This window comes from Setaria viridis, chromosome 5, assembly GCF_005286985.2.
Source record: "Setaria viridis chromosome 5, Setaria_viridis_v4.0, whole genome shotgun sequence".
NCBI classification, from domain to species: Eukaryota; Viridiplantae; Streptophyta; class Magnoliopsida; order Poales; family Poaceae; genus Setaria; species Setaria viridis.
This window is the reverse complement of record NC_048267.2, coordinates 31,290,032-31,309,062: the sequence shown is the minus strand read 5'-3', so window position 1 is coordinate 31,309,062 and position 19,031 is coordinate 31,290,032. Positions and strand designations below refer to the sequence as shown.

The 19,031-nt window shown below is 45.6% G+C and overlaps 2 protein-coding genes across 3 annotated transcripts; both read left to right on the top strand.

The window, feature by feature from the left end:
• The first annotated feature begins 1,148 nt into the window (after window positions 1–1,148).
• On the top strand, window positions 1,149–5,005 carry LOC117855503 (vacuolar protein sorting-associated protein 25). Of its 2 annotated transcripts, none has more exons than XM_034737879.2 (7): window positions 1,149–1,539; window positions 2,097–2,187; window positions 3,692–3,831; window positions 4,102–4,155; window positions 4,278–4,366; window positions 4,464–4,533; window positions 4,789–5,005. In XM_034737879.2, the coding sequence occupies exons 2-7, from the start codon at window positions 2,129–2,131 to the stop codon at window positions 4,908–4,910; spliced, it is 534 nt and encodes a 177-aa protein (XP_034593770.1). In that variant the 5' UTR covers window positions 1,149–1,539; window positions 2,097–2,128; the 3' UTR covers window positions 4,911–5,005. The 2 variants fall into 2 exon arrangements, with proteins under 2 accessions (XP_034593770.1, XP_034593771.1); XM_034737880.2 differs by lacking the exon at window positions 1,149–1,539 and adding an exon at window positions 1,614–1,938.
• Window positions 5,006–5,628: 623 nt separating this feature from the next.
• LOC117855504 (ubiquitin-conjugating enzyme E2 5A) lies at window positions 5,629–9,386 on the top strand. The gene is made up of 5 exons (XM_034737881.2): window positions 5,629–5,846; window positions 5,957–6,045; window positions 7,934–8,061; window positions 8,821–8,925; window positions 9,013–9,386. Exons 2-5 carry the CDS (start codon window positions 5,976–5,978, stop codon window positions 9,151–9,153), a joined length of 444 nt encoding a protein of 147 aa, XP_034593772.1. The 5' UTR covers window positions 5,629–5,846; window positions 5,957–5,975; the 3' UTR covers window positions 9,154–9,386.
• The last annotated feature ends 9,645 nt before the right edge of the window (window positions 9,387–19,031 follow it).

The window sequence follows — 19,031 nt, the reverse complement described above, 5'->3', positions numbered from 1 at the left end:
AATTACTCCGTACCGAGCAAGCTCTTACTTGCTCATATTATTTGTGTAACTAATCGTGTGATTGGGAGCCATTAAAAATGCTGGATCGTGCGATTGTCTCGCAAGAACGCATACTCCGAGGTCCGAGCTCCAATAGCGATCGACGTGAGGCTCTCTCGACGGCCGGCCGGTGTGTAAAACGAACAACATATGGCTCACGCTCGTCTGGGTCATCTCATCTGGTCCAACCTGGCATGCTGGACCTGTTTGGTTTCAGCCTGGCTGGAGCTGCCGGAGCCAGGTAGCTCAAATAGCCCGCAGGTTTGCCTCGACTACAACCAAAGTAGCCCGCGCTATGCGCAACTAGCCGAACGAAGCTTCAATGCCCGGCTACTACATACTAGTAACACACTATCATTATGGCAGCCAACCCCCTTGTGAAGCTGTACGTAGTGAGAACGAGATGGTCAAATCGACATGGAATGGAAGGCTGAAACAGTGAAACACGTCGTACGTGCATGCATATCATGCAAGTCCCCAGTAGCCGACTTGGTCCCCGATCGATCGTTCTGCGGACAGGACGCGACCCAGGCAGGGGGGTCAATGCTGGCGGCGCGTGGCCATTGGCACCGTGGCGCGGCGGGAGGCCGGCCGGCCGGCCGGCATTACTACGGTCTACGGGCGTTGGCTGCTGCGCAACCGGAAACCGCTGCCGCAAGCAGGAGGACCGAATCGAGCGCGTTGCCGGTGCGAAGACTTGCTTAGCCAACACAGATACCACAAACTTTACAGATACGCGTATTGAAGCTGCAGAAACTGTCTGTGTCGATGCTTCCCTTTGGTATTGTCTTGCACTTTTGCACGTATCAAATATTTTTTTTTGGACATGCACGTATCGGATAGTACGTACAGACCAATGTGCCGTGGTGATTTTTTGTACAAGGTCAAAGCGGAAAGGCCCGCAGCATACTAGTAGGGTCCAACTAGTCAGCCGGCCCGACAACATTTCAGGCCTGAAAATGGGCCGATGCATCGAAAATGGACCGCTCAGGTTTGAGCCTACTTTGGCCTTTTAGACCTGTTCGGTTCCGGGCCCGAGTAAGTCTTCGGCCCAAAATCCGTTCTCGATCTCCACCACCTGCCGGCGGCAAATCGGCGACGATCTGCAGCGTCACCCAGCGACGAGATGTCCGAGAGCTGCTGCGACCGTCGGACGCTGATGAGTTCCTTTCCTCCCCACCTTGTTCTTCCCCGCTCTGGCACGGGCACACAGCCTCCGCACCTGGCCAACAGTCCAACAGGCGGCCTCGTCAACAGCTCTAACCCTAATTCGTTTTCCCCCTCCCAGTCAGCCAGTGCGGCCGTACCCCCGTCCCGCCCGCGCGAGCGCGACGCCGCCTGGCGCCAGCCACGGAGCTGCCCGACCCTCCAGCCGCGCCGCCGTCGCCGCCGCTTGGTCCCGAAGCGTCGATCCGGCGACGCCCGACGCCGCAACGTGTCGCGGCCGCGCTGAGTCCCTCACAGCCTCTCTGCTGACTGCTGTGCAAGCCTGCATCTCTGGTGAGTGGTGATTGCTTAGCCTGAAATTTCCAAATTGTTGTGTAGATTTCAATAGCTTGCCATGAAATTGGTGTATATGTTAACATATGAATGTGATTCAGTATTTCAGTAGTTAGGGATTTGCTTAGCTTAGTCCGAGATCACAGCCTGATCTCTTGTGTGTCGTCAGAAAACTGAGGCATGAATACCAAATATTGTTTACTGAATTGTGTATGGCATGGTTCTTAAGGTGATAAGGCGTCCTGTGGTGCCTTGGGTATGCCTTATCACCTAGGTGACAAGTCTATATATATCATATTGCACATTGGAGTTTTGGCTAGGCATACGGCATACCTGGGTCAACGACCTGCTGTCCTGCGATCCAGCTCTCTCAACCCCTGCCTGCGAGGGGATTTGGTGGTGGGTGTTGATTTTCCTTGGTTTGCTGTGGATTGTTTCTAAATAAAGCCTTGGATGATTTTCCTAGAAAGTTGACTTTGTTCTGGGTCTTCCCTTCATTTGCTAAGAGCAATCAGATTCTAATCTTTGTTTCTGAGATGACATTTGAATGGCTGCAGCACCTGGTTTTTGAGCAAGCACAGGAGCGGAGATGCAGAGGCTGGGGGATTTCAGGCTGCCGCCCTTCTTCAACTACCCACCTTACTTCACGTAATCCCTCCTCACTCTGGCTCAGTCCGCCGCCTTTTGCTGTCTTCCAAACTCTTCAGTGAATACAAACACTAGGCCTGTGTGTGCTGTCAGCAACAATGCCACAAAGTGTTCCTGTTGTCTTCAAACTTGCAGACTGCAAGAGGAAGTGATGACTGAATTGGTGATGGCTGTAGTCATAATCAGAGTTTTCAGGGCAAAGAGTTCAATAAAAATTTGTTCTCCTAGTGTACAAGTGCTATGCTTGTTTAATGGAATGGAATAACTACTTGCTTTTATGCTTGTTGTAGTCAATTGGTTTACTTACAGATGGGATAATGGCGTAGATGGTGCTCGTTTTCTGTCTCTGAGTTTTTAGTTTAGGAAATTCACCATCTATCCAATTCATACTGATGAATTGCTAGTTTGGCATTAAGCTTTCTGGACGATATTCACAGCGCATTAATGATTTGCAGTTACATTTATGTAGCTTACCCTGCAGTAAAGTTAAATTGGTGCCAGTACTTAGGTATTCCAAATTTGTAAGCTTTTCTAAAGCTGCGCTGAAGGAAACTCACCCCCATTCCCTCAGTTTTGTTTAGAGATGGTTCGTAAATAAGATATCATGTCATTCCACAGACTACGACAACTGTTCTTATCTGTATTGGTATTTTCCTGTTCCTTAGTGAAGAACTGCAACATACTTCTTCTGTGGTATTTTCCTGTTCCTTAGTGAAGAACTGCAACATACTTCTTCCGTCCTGAAATACAAGGCATCCTAGAGATTTTAGAACATATTAGCAGGAGTGCAAAAGACGCATGTACCCCTGTTGTCTGGCTCTTTTAATAGCAATTGCATATAACAAAGAACTTATTTTTAGTAATAATCCACCAATCAGCCACCCTTATCTTGTCAATTTCAGGAAGAATTAAATGAACAATAATCCAAATATGCCTACAATGCCTTGTATTTGAGGACAAATTTTGAACGTTTGGATGCCTTGTAAATTACAGGACGTAGGGAGTATATCCAATAGATGTACATGAAGATTGCAAAACTTTTAAATGTTATTATGCTCTTGTTGATTCAAAGCCAGCCTTTTCCAACAGTTCCTGTTCACAAATTTATACAGTAAGGCCCAGATTAGAATGTACATGGCTCAATAAACATACAAGCTTAAGTCTTTCTGAATCAATACCTTGTTATTCTTGAAAAAAATTACTGAACCAACATTTTGATACATGTATCTTAGTACTATCATATTAGCACACTATGTAGTTTGAGGTGTTCCAATTTCATAAACAATAGTCTTTCTGTTAGATCGTGATACTTCCTGCATATTTCAACAGCCTCTTTGAGATCCAATGATGCATTATTGCATTTTTATGCTCTGTTCATTATTAAAAATATCTGTTTCATTATATTCAAATCTAGCTACAAGAACTCCATGTGAACTTGTTTTCAATCACTCTCTCAATACAAGAACTGAAAACTGGCATGCTATGGTAACATATTATCCCTCAGTTTGCAGCCTGTGCGCGAAACGCGGGAAAAGCAAGTACAGTTATGGAAAGATCTGATACTTGATTACTGCAGAAGTCAAAAGATTCATACGATATCACTGGAAGAAGATTTCCCCTTGTTCTCCAATCCAAAGACCGAGAGTAATATGCATTCATCTTAATCCTAGTTTTGTCATATTGTTTGCTGCAGTTTTAGAGAAAGCATGTTGTATTAGAGTGTTTGTTGGTTAACTGTAAATTTGTGCTGAGCAATCTGGCATGACAGTAATTTACACAAAGACCTATCATGAATAAATTTGTGTATACTGTACTGATCTATACACATAAAATGGTCCACCACTCTAAATTACTATAATTTTTTGCACACTTGTTTAGTCATTTCACTGCATTTACAGGCTTTTTGTAATGCAGGATCTCTTAGCCACGAAGCAAAGGAAGTGTTCCTTGCAGCTCTTGTCAGTGAAGGTTTATTCTATAACCATTAATACTACTTTTAGTTACTCTTGTATCTTACAATAAATTTATGCAGTGTGGTGTCATTTGGTTTGAGATTCAGCATCTTTTTAAAATTTGTGCTGAAACTGCAGGTCGTGCAGAGTGGATGGATAAAGGTCACAAGAAGTGCCTCGTTCTTTGGTTAAGGATACAAGATTGGGCCAATTTCCTAATAAACTTTGTAAGATTTCTTTTTCTATTTGCCATATTTTCTTAGGAGTTATCTATTTATGGCTGTTCATTGTGTCATGATATTTCTCTTTGCCTTGTGCTTGTAGGTAAAGGATAATGGATTGGAAGTAATGACCATCGAAGAAATACGCTCTGGAACCGATACTCGTGGAACTGGTGAGTTTGAGAAACTTTGAAGTGATGAGATCAGATTTGCCTATTTCTGTCAGGAAACTCAAAATTTATTCACGACTCACTTCATTGCAACTTGCAATACAGTACTCTGGCAAGATATTTACTTTATTTATACTGAGTTGTTGGTGGTACTTCATCGGGGAATAAAGCATACGTCTCATAGTCCAATTGCATTTGCCCTCCTAAACTGCACTTTGCCTTATTCAGTTTGTTTCTGTTGCGTGGACTCTGTTACAGAACTTGAGGGAATCGATCGTGGTGTTCTCATGCGGGCTCTGCGGCAGTTGGAACAGAAAGGCAAAGCAGCTATCTTCAAAGGCACTTCGGCCGATGATGAAGGCGTCAAATTTTCTGTGTAAATTTCTTTGCAAATCCTCAAAACTGGCAGACCAATAAACTGATCAGTCAGTGTCTTTGAACATGACGTGAAACATCACATCCTTCCCGAGCAGCAGTATTTTTGTGCATGTTAGTATTGAGTGCTGCGGTTGCTAAACTCCCCCAGTTCATCGTTTCCTGGTTTGCTGTGGTGAAATTTGACAAGAACGGTTGAACTGCTCATGCCTTTTGTGCTGATGCCGTGGAGCTGACCCTCATCTGAAAATGCTGGTAGCAACCGGAACTCGAGAACCTTCCCAGAACTGAGCTGTTGATCACCCAGTTGAGTTCACAGAAAAAGAAACCACCAGCAGCCGTCCAGGCAGAAACTGGGATCCACATCCCCTCCAGCGTTTTCTCACGCAAGAATTGGATTCCTCCGTCCCGCCACTGACAGGTGGACCACGAGGAATCAATCAGCAGCAGGCTGTCCCAGTCAGTGGAATCTGTGGGCGCAGCAGCATCTTGCATCCCCATCCATCCGTTCGATTTATTTATTAATTTATCGTTGCTCAGAAAAAAGGAGAATATAATTCTCCGATCATGAGCAGCAGCCAGCCACTGGCTGGTTAGTGGATGGCAGGTGGGGGGGCGGGGGCGGGGTTGTTTGGTTAGTGGATTTGTTTTGATGCCGGCCGCTTTCACTGATCAGGCAGCGATTGGCATGATGGTATCGCATCGCCATTTCGCCACTAAAGTAAGGGAAGGCCCCAGGAAAGGAGCGATGATGGCTCGATGAAGCTGAATAAACAAAGCCAGCACGCAAACCAGTAGCGTTCACGGGACGCTCATTTACATAAATACCCTCGTCCTGGTTCTTTTCCCCGACTCCAAACTCCATTATTGGTTGATCCTTGAGAAGAGAGGAAGAGGAGAGGCAGAAGCAAAGGAGAAACAGCAGTTCTTCAGTTAGGCAGGTTTGTTTCCTTTTCTTTCTCTTTCTTTCCAGTTCGCGGGTCATCTCTATGAGGCTAGCTTTTGATGGCGCCTGAAGGGTAATTTCTTTGATCTTGCTTGCTGGAAATAGGAGAGCAAGGAAGGGGGAGATGGCGTCGAAGAGGATTCAGAAGGAGCTCAAGGATCTGCAGAAGGACCCTCCCACCTCGTGCAGTGCAGGTCCTGCTGCTTTCTTTCTCGCTTTCTCATCTGTGGATTTTGCATTTCTAGCCATACCCTTGTTCACATGCTTGCGGCTTGCCTTCTTTAGTAGGACTGCAACGAATAGATTTCTGACAAAACCAACCTGATAAGCAATTACCCTTTTGGTTACATGGAAATGAGTTGGTTCCACGCTCACTTTTAGGTACCAAATGGTCGTTGACACATCTGCAGGAGTGCAGGGTATGGCCATTACTTTCTTGTGCAAACTTGTCAGAATGGGACTAATATGTTCACCAACTTAGTTTGTGCCAGGGTTATGATCTTTTGCAATCTGAAAAAGAATGGGTTTAAGTTAAAGCATTTAGAGTTATGCCATATACTTTGCCTGCCCCCAAAACAATAGAAGATGATATACCAAATTGTCTGATTTCTTCATTGAGTAACTGATGTGAGCAGTAGTTAGAAACATAAACATCGATGATAATATTATTATGCTTCCCGTTTAACAAAAATTATGATTCACCTTGAAGAAATCTACGATGCAAGAAAGGCTAGCTCTTCTCATGCTTTCTACTTTTACTCTTGTCGGCATAACTAGACTGAGCTGTTCATCACCAGATTATGAAAACTTTACGTGGCATAATAATCGAAACACACTGTATATCGGAAAATTAGTTTTCTGATTTAACACTTAGCAATGTGATGTAGAACAATCAAGATGGCAGTCTTTATTAAAAAAATGATTACTAGGTTTTGTTCATGGATAAGACTTAATTGTTTATTGATCATGATTTTTTCGAACAATTTACAACATATTTGAGTATTTCAACTAGCTACGCCCATGCTGTTTAATATAGGTAACACGTCAGTCATTATTATAAACCTAGTTTAGAAAAAAAAAAGGGTATAAAGCAGCAGTATATCATTTTGTGGAACCTAAGTTCTTCTGATCTGCTCAAGGGATCAGGAGACATCCTCTGGTTTCTTTTCAAATGATGTAATGTACCAATATTTCAGTTGATAGCTTGATGCCTCAGTTACAGTAGTTGGTTGGCGTGTGCAAATCAGGACAGCAAATTATATCCAGAAGAACCACATGTCAATTTGTTCATTATGTTTGTGTCATTTTCTATTTATTGTACTGTTGAGCTTGGGGATGCTGCTGATGCAACATGCCATCACTGTACATGAAAATAAATTATGATTTTGTAGTGCGCATGGATCACAGTTGAAATATGATGATATGTGCACGTCTCTTTTAAGTGTTCACGTGAAGTAATAAGCTGTCAAACTTTATTAGAGGAAACTGCCCTTGCAAGTTGCAATTGCTTTCTTGCAAAGCATAGACTCTGAACTAAAACTAAGGCCTGGTAAGACAAACTAGGCGGATCGGCGCGCCTTGCGCACCTGTTCCGAATTTCTGTTGTGACAAAAAAAAAATCGGTTCAAACGGTGTAAGCGAGGATAAGGTACGTCACGTGCAGAGCCCGCTGGCTGTATTTCACTATAGGTTAGCTTCTGTTTACGCACTTGGGGCAGCGTGATAGGAACACAGCATAGAGATGAACGCTTCTAGAAGGTGCTGTTCGAATATGAGGCCCGCCTGTCAGTCTCTATTAAATGCGCTACAGTAACTTGAGGCCTTCTCCACTGGCCGAGGCCAGGAGCTTTAATATAGAGGTATATTGATACTTTTTTCAAATTTCTTCGTGCTATTTGGTTTTACCTAGTTTCAAGCTCTTTTAGTTGTCTAGTAAGTTCTGCTTCTGGTCAAATCTGATGATCTAGACCATATATATGCCCATCAGATAAGACGTTTCAATGCAGTGCATAACCAAGAATTTTGTTCACTCAAAAGTCACATCAAATACTTTGTTGGTGACGATAATATCCTATCCGGCAGGTCCTGTGGGAGAGGATATGTTCCACTGGCAGGCAACAATAATGGGTCCATGTGATAGCCCATATTCTGGCGGAGTTTTCCTAGTTACAATCCATTTCCCTCCTGATTATCCTTTCAAACCACCAAAGGTACGCTAACTGATTAAGAATTTGAGCAGTAATCTATTTTTTTTCCTTATGGTTATATTTTTGCACTTGTATTTTGCCAAATATAAGGATATGCATAAGCTCATTCCACATCCTAGAAGCGTGACTCTGGCTCATGCACTTGAAATCTACAATCTGTGTACAAGTCTTTTTTTTTGAAGAGTTTGAGATGTTATGAGCTGCGTGCAAGAGAGTACTGCAGAGATGCCATGCCACTAAGCACACCTGCTGAAATACTGAATTGTTTAGGAAGAACTACAAAGATCAAAGCCATTCCGTGTAAACTCGTTTGCAGTGGTAAATATAGGGGGGCATAATGGGATATGAGCTGATTTTTGTAAGTATCATAAGCTAAGGTTTGGTTAGATTCTTATGCATCAACTATCAAGTTGTGATAAGTCCGTGCAAGTGCAGCTGCTCCATGAACGATAAATCAGAGTTGTTTCTATAGTTTTGGAATTTCTTTCAGTGTGCTGCTTTCATTTTTCTGAATTTAGGCCATGGACCAGGAATGCTTCTGCAGTTGTCCATGTGCCCTTCTTAAACTGTCTGTATAGTTATTGTGAAGGAATAAGTCCTTGATCTAATTGTGGTTTGCGGTTCTAACCATTCATGTGCAAGCTTGAACCTTTTCAAGTCTGAGAATCCATGTACCATGCAGAGAATATCCATGCATCCTTTAAATCCAAAGCCTGACGGTTCCAAAGCATGTGACCCTGATCTATGCAATGCAATATGCAGGTGGCATTTCGCACCAAGGTGTTCCATCCAAACATAAACAGCAATGGCAGCATCTGCCTTGACATCCTGAAGGACCAGTGGAGTCCCGCACTCACCATTTCCAAGGTTGGTCATACTCGTATGTTCTAGCAATCAATACCTTTCCATGGCTTGAGCTTCCTACAAACCCCCCTGGGTCGTTTTGGCTTCCAGGTGCTGCTGTCTATCTGCTCCCTGCTGACGGATCCGAACCCCGACGACCCTCTGGTCCCCGAGATCGCGCACATGTACAAGACGGACCGGCACAAGTACGAGAACACCGCGAGGACCTGGACCCAGAGGTATGCCATGTAGGAGGACCGGGCCACCGGAGCTGGCGCTGCTCATCTCCGCTGTAATGCTGGACCTGGAGTCCTGGACGTGTCTCCTTTGCGTTCGATCGTGTGATGTGTGATGAATCAAGTTGGGTTTGCAGTGCAGTGCGCTGTGTGGTGCCGAATGTTGTATTGTGTCACTTCGAAGCAGTAATTCTGAACGTCAAAAACTGGTGTTTGGAATGTCTTTTCGTTGGATGATGTTGCCATGCAGGTCCATGTGTTTGTGTCCTCTTCAGTTTTCACCATATGTTGGGGGGAAAATGGCGATACGGCAATTCCATGTTTTACTGCGTGGTAGTCTGGTAGACAACATGTATCACTGACGACCTTAATCACTGGCGGAACAGAATATGTAACCTCATAGGCCCCAAGAATTCCCTGGCCTCACGGACAAAGAGGACCAAGAGGTCAACGCCAGGAGCTAGACAGTGAGGACCAGCTGACCAGGTGACTCTTCCTCGACTCCTCGAGCCTCAAAGATCCAGCTGCCATCAGCCCTGACGCGTGCCAGCCTGAGTCTCCCATATCCCAGGCACCGTTGCCTTGAAAGGGAGTCATGTGATCGGCGTTCTCAGATGTAAGCACTACCAGCAATCCTTCTCCTGCCCACTCCATTTTACTTCTTCTTTAATTTCTTGAATACTCTTATATTTAGTTATTGGCTTCAATCGAATTAGTTTTTTTCTTGATCAGTTCTCTTTGTTTCTCCTAGCTGGTCAACATAATTTGCTTCCCATCAGACCATAGAAGATTCATGTTTACCTCATCCCATAAGAGGAATTTATTTACCTGACGTTAGCTTCCTGTAGTTTACAGCATAAGCCATTTATAGGCCTAATTTCTTGTGGCATTGCTTAGTTTGCATTTCACTCCATGTTTCCTAAGCAGAGTAGATTTCTTCACACTGACAACTGCTTTGCACGTTTGATTTTTATCCATGCTTTGATCTGCACACCTTAAGTGTACAGGTTTAGCTGCAAGGAGGTTAATTAGAAAACTGCTTTACAGAAGGCAATACAGTTGGACAAAACTTGAGGTCTTTCTCTCTCTAACGGAAACAATGATGAATCTTTATTTGATTCTGAAGCATAGAGATCCTATGAAGAACAAGGGCACAATATATACCATTCTGATTCCATCAGTATCAGGTGCACCTTTATTCTTGCCAAGGAAACTCAAGATGTGCCAACATAACTGCAAGCTCCATCCTAATTTGAGCTGATAGTAAATAGCGTATATGGCAAAGGTGTTCAGCTTTGACCAAAAAAATTATATTGTAAATGAAGCAACATAGGCTACCTCCATTGACTTCACACTTATTCTAACTAGTTCCATTTCTACTCTCTGCATCCCACTTACAGGATGCGACAGGTACGTTATATGTCTTATAACTTGCTTTCATTTCAGACTGATTAGTACCCTTGAGCCTCAATAGACATATTAATCCAGCAAGTTATTTTGGTGAGCTCTGAGTTCTCTACAGCTGAACACATCTGTTCTTTCTTTTTCCCTGAAAGATGAACTCATTGTTTTTGTTTTTGCGAAAGTAAAGATGAACTCATTATTTTATTCAACTCCTTTTAGATTCAGTATTCCATAAAACTCTCTTCATATATATTCCTTTTTAGTCGTATGTTTATTTGTTTAGCTCACCATGTTTGTATCAATTTTGAGATGATCCAATCAAATTGGTGACCTCTGTTGCAGGATAATAATATTGTGTTTTCAGATAATCCAGTCAGACAGATGAGATGAGATGTGTTGCAGGGTAATATTGTGATGCTTAAATCAAGATTCTTTTGTGTCAAAGTATTCTTTTGCACTAATTTTAGTTGATACTGCAAATAATAACTCAAGCATCCTGAATGACCGCCAGATGTTTCTTAAGAGTACATGCTCCCTGAAAATAAGTTATCGCCACAAATGAGGATTTTGGACACTGACTCTTTTCCTTTTTATGAACATGCCAACCTTGGAGATTCTGATTTCTAATATTTTAAGGACCAGAACAAACTTACACCATTTCTTTTTCGAAAGTCTGCAGTAGTTTAGCAAATATGCCCTATTGCTCGGTTCCTTTCGACATTAATAGAACCTATATATTCAGTTTTTGTTAGCTATATGTAACTTATCCCTTGTGTATTCTGCGTGAAGACATATATTGTTTGCTCTTTTGCAGGTACGGACTTTACAAGTAAATTTCAAGGCAGACTGTTCTACAAAGAGTTGTAGAACAATGGATGATGTCACTGATAGTAAGGGTATTCCATTGCTTTTATTCTTTCACCTCATGTTAATACGTGCTGTGGTAAGCATACCACAACACGCACAGCTAAGATCTGCGTGACCTTTGCTACAACACTATCTGTATTGAATGGCTGTATTGATGTCGATTGTCAACCACTGTTTCCAACTTGCTAAGTACCCAGCATTATTGTCACACGTTGAACATTTCTGGGTGGTGAAATTCATATAACATCGTGGCAAACAAATGCACCAACGAAGCAGTGTACGGTCCTCATGCCACAGGGTTAATACAGCGTAACGGTGCGCCTCCCAGGAGCGGGCGCGCCTCCCTTCCTAGTAGCTCGTGAAGGCCATGGAAATGGAATGACCCATCGGACGTGGGCTCGTCTGTAACGAGAGATATTATGAGGCCGCAACTAGAGAGGCCCATAATTGAGGACGAAAAAACCCAATAAGGGCCATTTGCACAGCGGCCTGTGAACGGCCCTTAGAGCTCTGTCATCGTGTGGGATTTCAGGATTCCGATGGCGGTGGCCGGGGGCGTGTGGGTATCGGCGGCGTTGGAGAGAGAACCTGGCGGTGGCTCGCGGCAGATAGCCGGCAAGGCCGCAAGGGCACAGCGCGGAGCCTGGGCCCTTGGAGTCGCTGGATCCTATTCCTGCCCCGGATCTCCCGAGCTCCCTGGCTCGGCTACTGTGCCAGCAAGATACTGGCCGACTCCCGTCCGTCAGTTTTGCGCTGTTGCTTACGAACAAAACAAAAGCTCTGCTCGTGCTCCTCGAGTTTGCAGATTTTTTGCCCATCTCACATGTCAACGAGATGCATATTCGATCGTATCTTTATCCTTGGGAAATTCAAAAACCGATCCACTAGTGTTAGTTTATCTCGGCAGATGGGCCATGAGCAGCCATCCCACTGATATGAAATTATAAGCAAGATATTAGCGGTAATACATCGACAACCTTTTCTCCTTGTTTCTTTCTCTTCCATGTCGGATAAAAGTTACGTGAAACTAATATAGAGAGCTGATATGGCATTGTTGTGATGCTCTAAGAGGGTTGTTATGCTCAAAGTGTATCTATATCTATACCCCTCTACAATGCACCAGTTTGTGTTCTTTTCTAGATCCAGACAGCTTGGTGCCCCTTATAGAGATCTTAATTCTTTGCTTTGCCGCACATGGCTGTGCTTGAGGCGAAGCTGCGTCCACGCCCGTCAATTTACATTTATCATTTGTGTTTAGCGTAGTGTTTTTATCAATGTAAATTATGTCCCAATGCTTGTGTTTAATTTTTTTCTTACAGTTATCATTTATGCTTGTTATAATGTATTTATCAATGTAAACTGTGTTCCTTTGAACTCAAATATGTGTTCTTGCTTTCAAATTTTGCTATCGCAACAATTAAAAGGATAATGAATGTTTCAAGTTGGCGCCAATTGTTCTTTATTATCAGATTTGGATATTGCAGTACCTGTTTGTTCAAAAGCCTATTAGTAAAACCTGACATATGTTTGTCATTGAAATCTGTTTACTTTTTGGTGCTTACGAGCCAGCTGCTGATTTGTCAAAATTTCAACAGATTTGGCTAGCACAAATATGCAACAGATAGGTAGACAGTCCTTTAATATAATTTCTATCCAGGGAAAAAGAAAAGCAAGACAATAAGGACACGCTTGCTTGTTAAAAGAAAAGGTAATGCTACTACCTACCATCCAACGCGTCGTGGGAATATTGACGAGTCGTGGAAATATCAGATGGGACGCGCGTCACGTGCGGGTCAGCCAGCCTCCCACCAATAACACCCTCCCTTTATTTTACCACAGCTTCTTATCCTTTTACTCCAAACCTTATCTATTCATCCAGCTCCTTCATCTCCACGAAGCCTCGGCATCCTCGCGCGGAGGCTCCGCTGGTGATTCATCCAGTAACTTGGCGGCACAGTGAGGGCCTCGCACACTCGTGCTCATGTCCGCAGCCTCAGATGGCGGTGGTTCGAGTGACTTGATTGGAGTGCCGATTCAAGTTGTCCAGCAGCAAGGTGTCGATCTAGGTGATGGGAAGTTCGATCCTTTGTGGCACAACGAAGAAGAGCTCGATCCCTTCAGTAAGGCAACAAAGAGCTCGATGTCAATTGCCTATCATCACTTCTGGCAGGTAGAAGATCTATCCCAGCGACAACGATTGATTTAGGTGGCAAGGAGCCGGATGGTAAAGCTGCAAAGGTGATTTTGGGATGTCACTTTGTGATTGATATTTCCCGATGTTGCTGTATTAATTTAGGATGTCCCGATTGGTGTTTTTCAAGTGTCAGATATGTTAAATCCGACAAATCAAGATGTTGCACAAGATATTTTGTTGGATTATATTCGTTTCTTGTTTTGTCAACTATTTTGGCATGCTGCAGGGCAGCAATTTTTCTTTTCTGTGTTCGTGTCTAATATGGTGATTTAGTCTAATATGGTGATTTAGGGCTATCGTATATACATCTATGGGCTCACATGAAGGTTTGGACAGTCTTACGTACAGAAATGGACACCGAGACGTATCTGACATGGAGATTATATCGCAGGACGGTGTAGTCTACGTGGCAAGACGGGAACTAATCGAGGATGAGGAGGAAAACTACTCGTAGTATTCAGAGTAGGACTTACCTAGTATTCTCGTAAAATAACCGATCTGTAACCCTGCCCAAGCAATATAAAGAGAGGTAGGGACCCCCTCCGAAGCAATTCAATCCAACCAACACAATCCAACTAACACACAGAACGTAGAGTATTACGCAATCTAGCAGCCCGAACTTATCTGAATTGTGTGTCTATGTTCACATTTGAATTCCTGATCTCAGCAGGCTTCACAAACCAAACACTACCTTGGGCATCCCGTCGATAGGTTGCCGGGTCTAAACATCGACAGCTGGCGCGCCAGTTAGGGGCTCTCGCTGAGAATCGACTTGCGAACTCAATGGCATAAGTCATTATCAAGCTAATCATCGTATTTGAAGTAGGCGCGACGTTCATCTTCGGCTCCTGAGTTTGCGTCGCGGACGGCACTGGAAATTTTCGCCGCCACATTGCGACAACTCCGGAGAAGAAGCAGCAAACCTTCAAACTCAGTGTCAAACTCTGGAGAATCTCGTCAAAAATTTCGACGAATTTTCAATTTCTGACTTAGTCAAAGGCTGGGGGACGAGTCCGAGTACAACTTGACTTGTCCCGCCAGTGGGATTGACTTTCACGAGCGAGCGCATACGCCATCATGCAAATCAGACTACAACCCGAGTTGATTCCCGTTTGGACTCCGCAATGCGACCACTGCTTATCAGGCGGTCTTGTCCAGATCACAATCCGATAGGGATACGGTCGAGGATCTCGACTATTGCTCAGACCCGAACGAAGAGACTCCTTTATCTGATCTGTAGAAGGGCCTGGTGATCACATTGACTCCCCAAGGCAGATTCGTCTACTAGCCTAACATGAAGCCACCTGCTCTCACCAAGGACGACGATTCATGCCTTATTACCTACCTCGACACCCTCCCGTACCAGGAGCTCCTCTATCGCCCATCCACGAGGAAGGCGGCACCACAAAGGTCTTAACTTCAAACTCAGGAAGCTACTCTCCAGAACGAGAACTCTTTGCTCTCATTGCTGGACAAGAGGGCGGCGAAGAAGAAGAGCAATTGAACAGAATTCCACAGCATGAACGTCACCCGGATGATGTCTTGTAGGATGAACTTACTGCCACGTTGCTAGAGAAGTGACTGAAGCTCAAAGAACTTGACGACGAGCAAGAAACACTGCAAGAGCATAGCGTCGCCACCGTCTTGCAGCAAACCTACCAATCATGAACCTGGATAACGCGTTCGAAGCAGTTCAATCGCGTCAGCATCGTACTCCTCTTGCTACCATCGCATCCATGGATCTCATCACCCGCGCAATGCCGCAGGACAAGTACACTCGACAGTTGGCTGAACTGGCAGAGCGCGTGTACGAACAAATCAATCAGCAAAACCCGATACAGTCAGTTCAACATTCCCCATTCCAGTGTAGTCAACATGGCACCAGCCATAGAGACGCTCCGTTTAGACCAGGCCAAATTGGAGACGCCAGACCAAGCCAAGCTGGAGAAGAGGGTAGTCGGGCAGAACCCTCGGAAGGCCGTGGCGACCGTGGGCCCAACCTTGAACTTGAACATCTAGTAGAAGATCTTCGAAACAAGATCAACGTCGACCGTGATGCCCGTACCATCATCGACGGACGGTGCCGCGAGCGCGAGCGAGAAGTCGAGTACTCAGGAGATGATTCTGACGTGTTCCCCGCCTTCTCAAGACACGTGAGGAGGACAAGTCTACCCAAAAACTTCAAACCTCCGGGTATCATCAAATATGATGGAAAGCAGGACCCAGTGCAATGGCTGCGGTGCTACTCGCTATCAGTCCAAGCAGCAGGGGGGAACGAAGACACCAAGGTCATCTACTTCCCCATCTGCATGGAGGCGGCACCACTCACATGACTCGAATCATTGGATAAAAACTCCATCGATTCATGGAAGGACCTCAAGGTGGCGTTCACCAACAACTATGCAGGGGCAATGCAGCGTCCTGACAATAGAATCGACTTGTCTTAAGTTAAACAACAAGAAGGTGAGACCCTGCGAAGTTACTTACGTTGCTTCTTCGACAAAAATCTACAATCATGGATATCACGGAGCGTGACGTTATAGACTGCTTCCAGAATGGCCTGTACGACAGCCGGATGTTCCAGGACTTCAGCAGAAGATGCCCCGCTGATGTCAGGTCTCTCAAAATCATGGTACAGACGTGGGCAGATGAAGAAGATATGGAGATCAAGACGTTCAAATCTAATCACAACAAGAGCCAGAACAATAATAATTAGAACAATGGCCAATGCAATGACAAGAACCGCAACGATCACCCTAACATTGACAACCGAAATAATTACTTAGGTGGTCAGAACCGCAAGCAAAAGCCAGACAATATTATCACGGCAATGTCACAGTCATCCAAGAAAGGTGGCGGCAGGAATCAAGATAGTCGGGTTGAAAACGGTACGGGAAATTCCCGTACCGACCGACACCGTATACCGCATTAACCGATCGGATATCGTTTTTGCAGGAAAAATAGAAAATAGGAAACCGACACCGTATTTTAGGCAGGAACAGGAACGAAATCAGTTTAGGGGTTCTCCCGACCGTATTCACGGTTCCCGTATTTAGCAGGAAAAATACCGGCGGTATTCCCGTATTTTGCACAACAAAATCTCATTTTCAGCCCATTTCAACTTGTAGCCCAGCACACTTCGACAACCAGGCAGTCAGCCGCGCGGCCCAACCCACCAACAATCCACAACCAGGCAGAGGCAGTCAGGCTCAGGCACTCTAGCGTGTGCGCGACTGCGCGAGGCCTAGCGCGAACCGCCGAACCCTAGCACTAGCGCAAACCCGTCCGTCCGCCGCCGCCCGTCCGGCCGCCGCCGGCGCCCGCCCGTACGACGCCGCGCACCCGTCCGCGGTCGGCCGGCCGCCCGTCCGGCCGCCGCCCGTCTGCCGCCGCCCGTCCGTCCGTCCGCCGGCGCCCGCCCGTACGACGCCGCGCGCCCGCCTGTCCGACGCCGCGCGCCCGTCCGCGGCCGGCCGGCCGCCCGTCAGCCGCCGCCCGTCCGGCCGTCGCCCGTGAGCCGCCGCCCGTCCGGCCGCCGCCCGTGAGCCGCCGCCCGTGAGCCGCCACCCGTCCGTCCGGCCGGCGCCCATCCGTCCGTCCGCCGGCGCCCGGCCGTACGACGCCGCGCGCCCGCCCGTCCGACGCCGCCCGCCCGTCCGCGGCCGGCCGGCCGCCCGTCCGCCTGCGCCCGCCCGTCCGCCGGCGCCCGCCCACGGCCGGCGGTCGTCCTCCATCGGCGCGTCCAGGCTCCCACGGCCGGCGGTCGTCCTCCATCGGCGGAGCAATGTCGCCGCCGACTGGGGGTCCTGCCGCCTCTGCTGCTGGCTCGTCGGGATCCAAGCGACGGCTCATCCTGGAGCCGCCACCACCCGTGGTGGTGCATAGCACCATGCTTCCTACTCCAACTCCAACCTCAGGTGGTGTATTATCCTTGTAAATTGTAATTGCTTCAGGAAGTTGTATTGCTACTCATAGAATCCAAAAACTTTCATATTTTACTCAACCTAGCTATATTTTACTCAGGTGGTCTCTGGTCTATATGATCGTGTTTTCTAATTGCATAGGAATACAAGTATATTAGTGCAACCAAAGTTATTCATGTATTTATAGTCTCTGGTTCTTATTCATGTATTTCTCCTCGCAGGATGTATGATGTCAAGGTCAACAAGTGGTTTGTGTCTGTCTAGTGCAACTCCAGCATCTAGTCCAGCAACTGATGATGGGGTTTCTTTGCTAAGTGGAGGTGGCATTGGTAGTGACAGTGGTGCTGGTGCAGCTGATATAGGCGGCAGTGGTAGTGACAGTGGTGGATATGGTGCTGGTGATGGAAATGTTGGACAGCAAGGTCTGCAAGGAACAGATACAGCAAATGCCATCATTATTGAGGGTGATGAGTCTGTGCCTGCTGAAGATGATCAGCGCAGTGGGAAGAGGCAAAAGAGGTGCACATCTGATGTATGGCAGTACTTTACCAAGAAGAGGGTGGTCATTGAGGATAATGGGAAGACATATGTTCAGGTCTGGGCTCATTGCAAATGGCCAAGATGCAAGCACAAGGGCAGATGTGAGAGTAATTACGGAACAACTGGATTTTGGACCCATCTGAGGGTGGCACATAGTATAGTGAAGGGCCAGCAGCAGCTCAAAGTGGAAAAAGATGGGAAGAAAGACATCACTACTGTGGTACCATATAGGTATGATGAAGAGGCTAGCTTGAGAAAGTTTTACCTAGCAATAGTCATGCATGAGTACCCATTTAATATATCTGAGCATGAGTATTTTGTTGAGTTCATCAAATCCCTGCGTCCTAGCTTTCCAATCAGATCTCGGGTTACCATTAGGAAGGAAATTATGAACATGTTCTTAGCAGAAAAGGAAAGGTTGTATGACTACTTCAAATCTGTCTCTTGCCGATTTAGTGCCACCATGGACATGTGGACTTCAAATCAGAACAAGTCATATATGTGTGTCACTGTACATTGGATAGATGACAATTGGTCTATCCAGAAAAGGATTGTTAACTTTGTGCATGTAAAGGGCCGTCATACTGGTACAAAGCTGTCGGAGACATTTACTGAACTTATGGTTAAGTGGTATATTGACAAGAGAATGTTTGCTCTGACCTTGGACAATGCATCAGCAAATGAAGTAGCAGTCAAAGACATCATCTCTGATCTAAAGGCTAATGCTAGTGCAACGTCTTTGATATGTGATGGAATATTCTTCCATGTGAGGTGTGCTTGTCACATACTGAACCTTGTTGCTAGGGATGGTTTGAGTGTAATCACACCCACAATTGACAATATTAGACAACTTGTTCTTGCTGTCAAAGGATCTCCATTGCAATGGGAGGAGCTCATGAAGCGTGCAACCGAGTGTGGATTGGATACAAACAAGGGCCTTTCACTTGATGTGTCAACCAGATGGAA

Coding starts and splice junctions, on each gene's coding strand:
- LOC117855503 (XM_034737879.2), top strand. CDS start 2,129: ATGCAGAGGCTGGGGGATTTCAGGCTGCCGCCCTTCTTCAACTACCCA. Junction 3,832..4,101: donor CTCCAATCCAAAGACCGAGA/GTAATATGCATT, acceptor TTTGTAATGCAG/GATCTCTTAGCCACGAAGCA. Junction 4,367..4,463: donor CCAATTTCCTAATAAACTTT/GTAAGATTTCTT, acceptor TTGTGCTTGTAG/GTAAAGGATAATGGATTGGA.
- LOC117855504 (XM_034737881.2), top strand. CDS start 5,976: ATGGCGTCGAAGAGGATTCAGAAGGAGCTCAAGGATCTGCAGAAGGAC. Junction 8,062..8,820: donor ATCCTTTCAAACCACCAAAG/GTACGCTAACTG, acceptor TGCAATATGCAG/GTGGCATTTCGCACCAAGGT. Junction 8,926..9,012: donor CCGCACTCACCATTTCCAAG/GTTGGTCATACT, acceptor TTTGGCTTCCAG/GTGCTGCTGTCTATCTGCTC.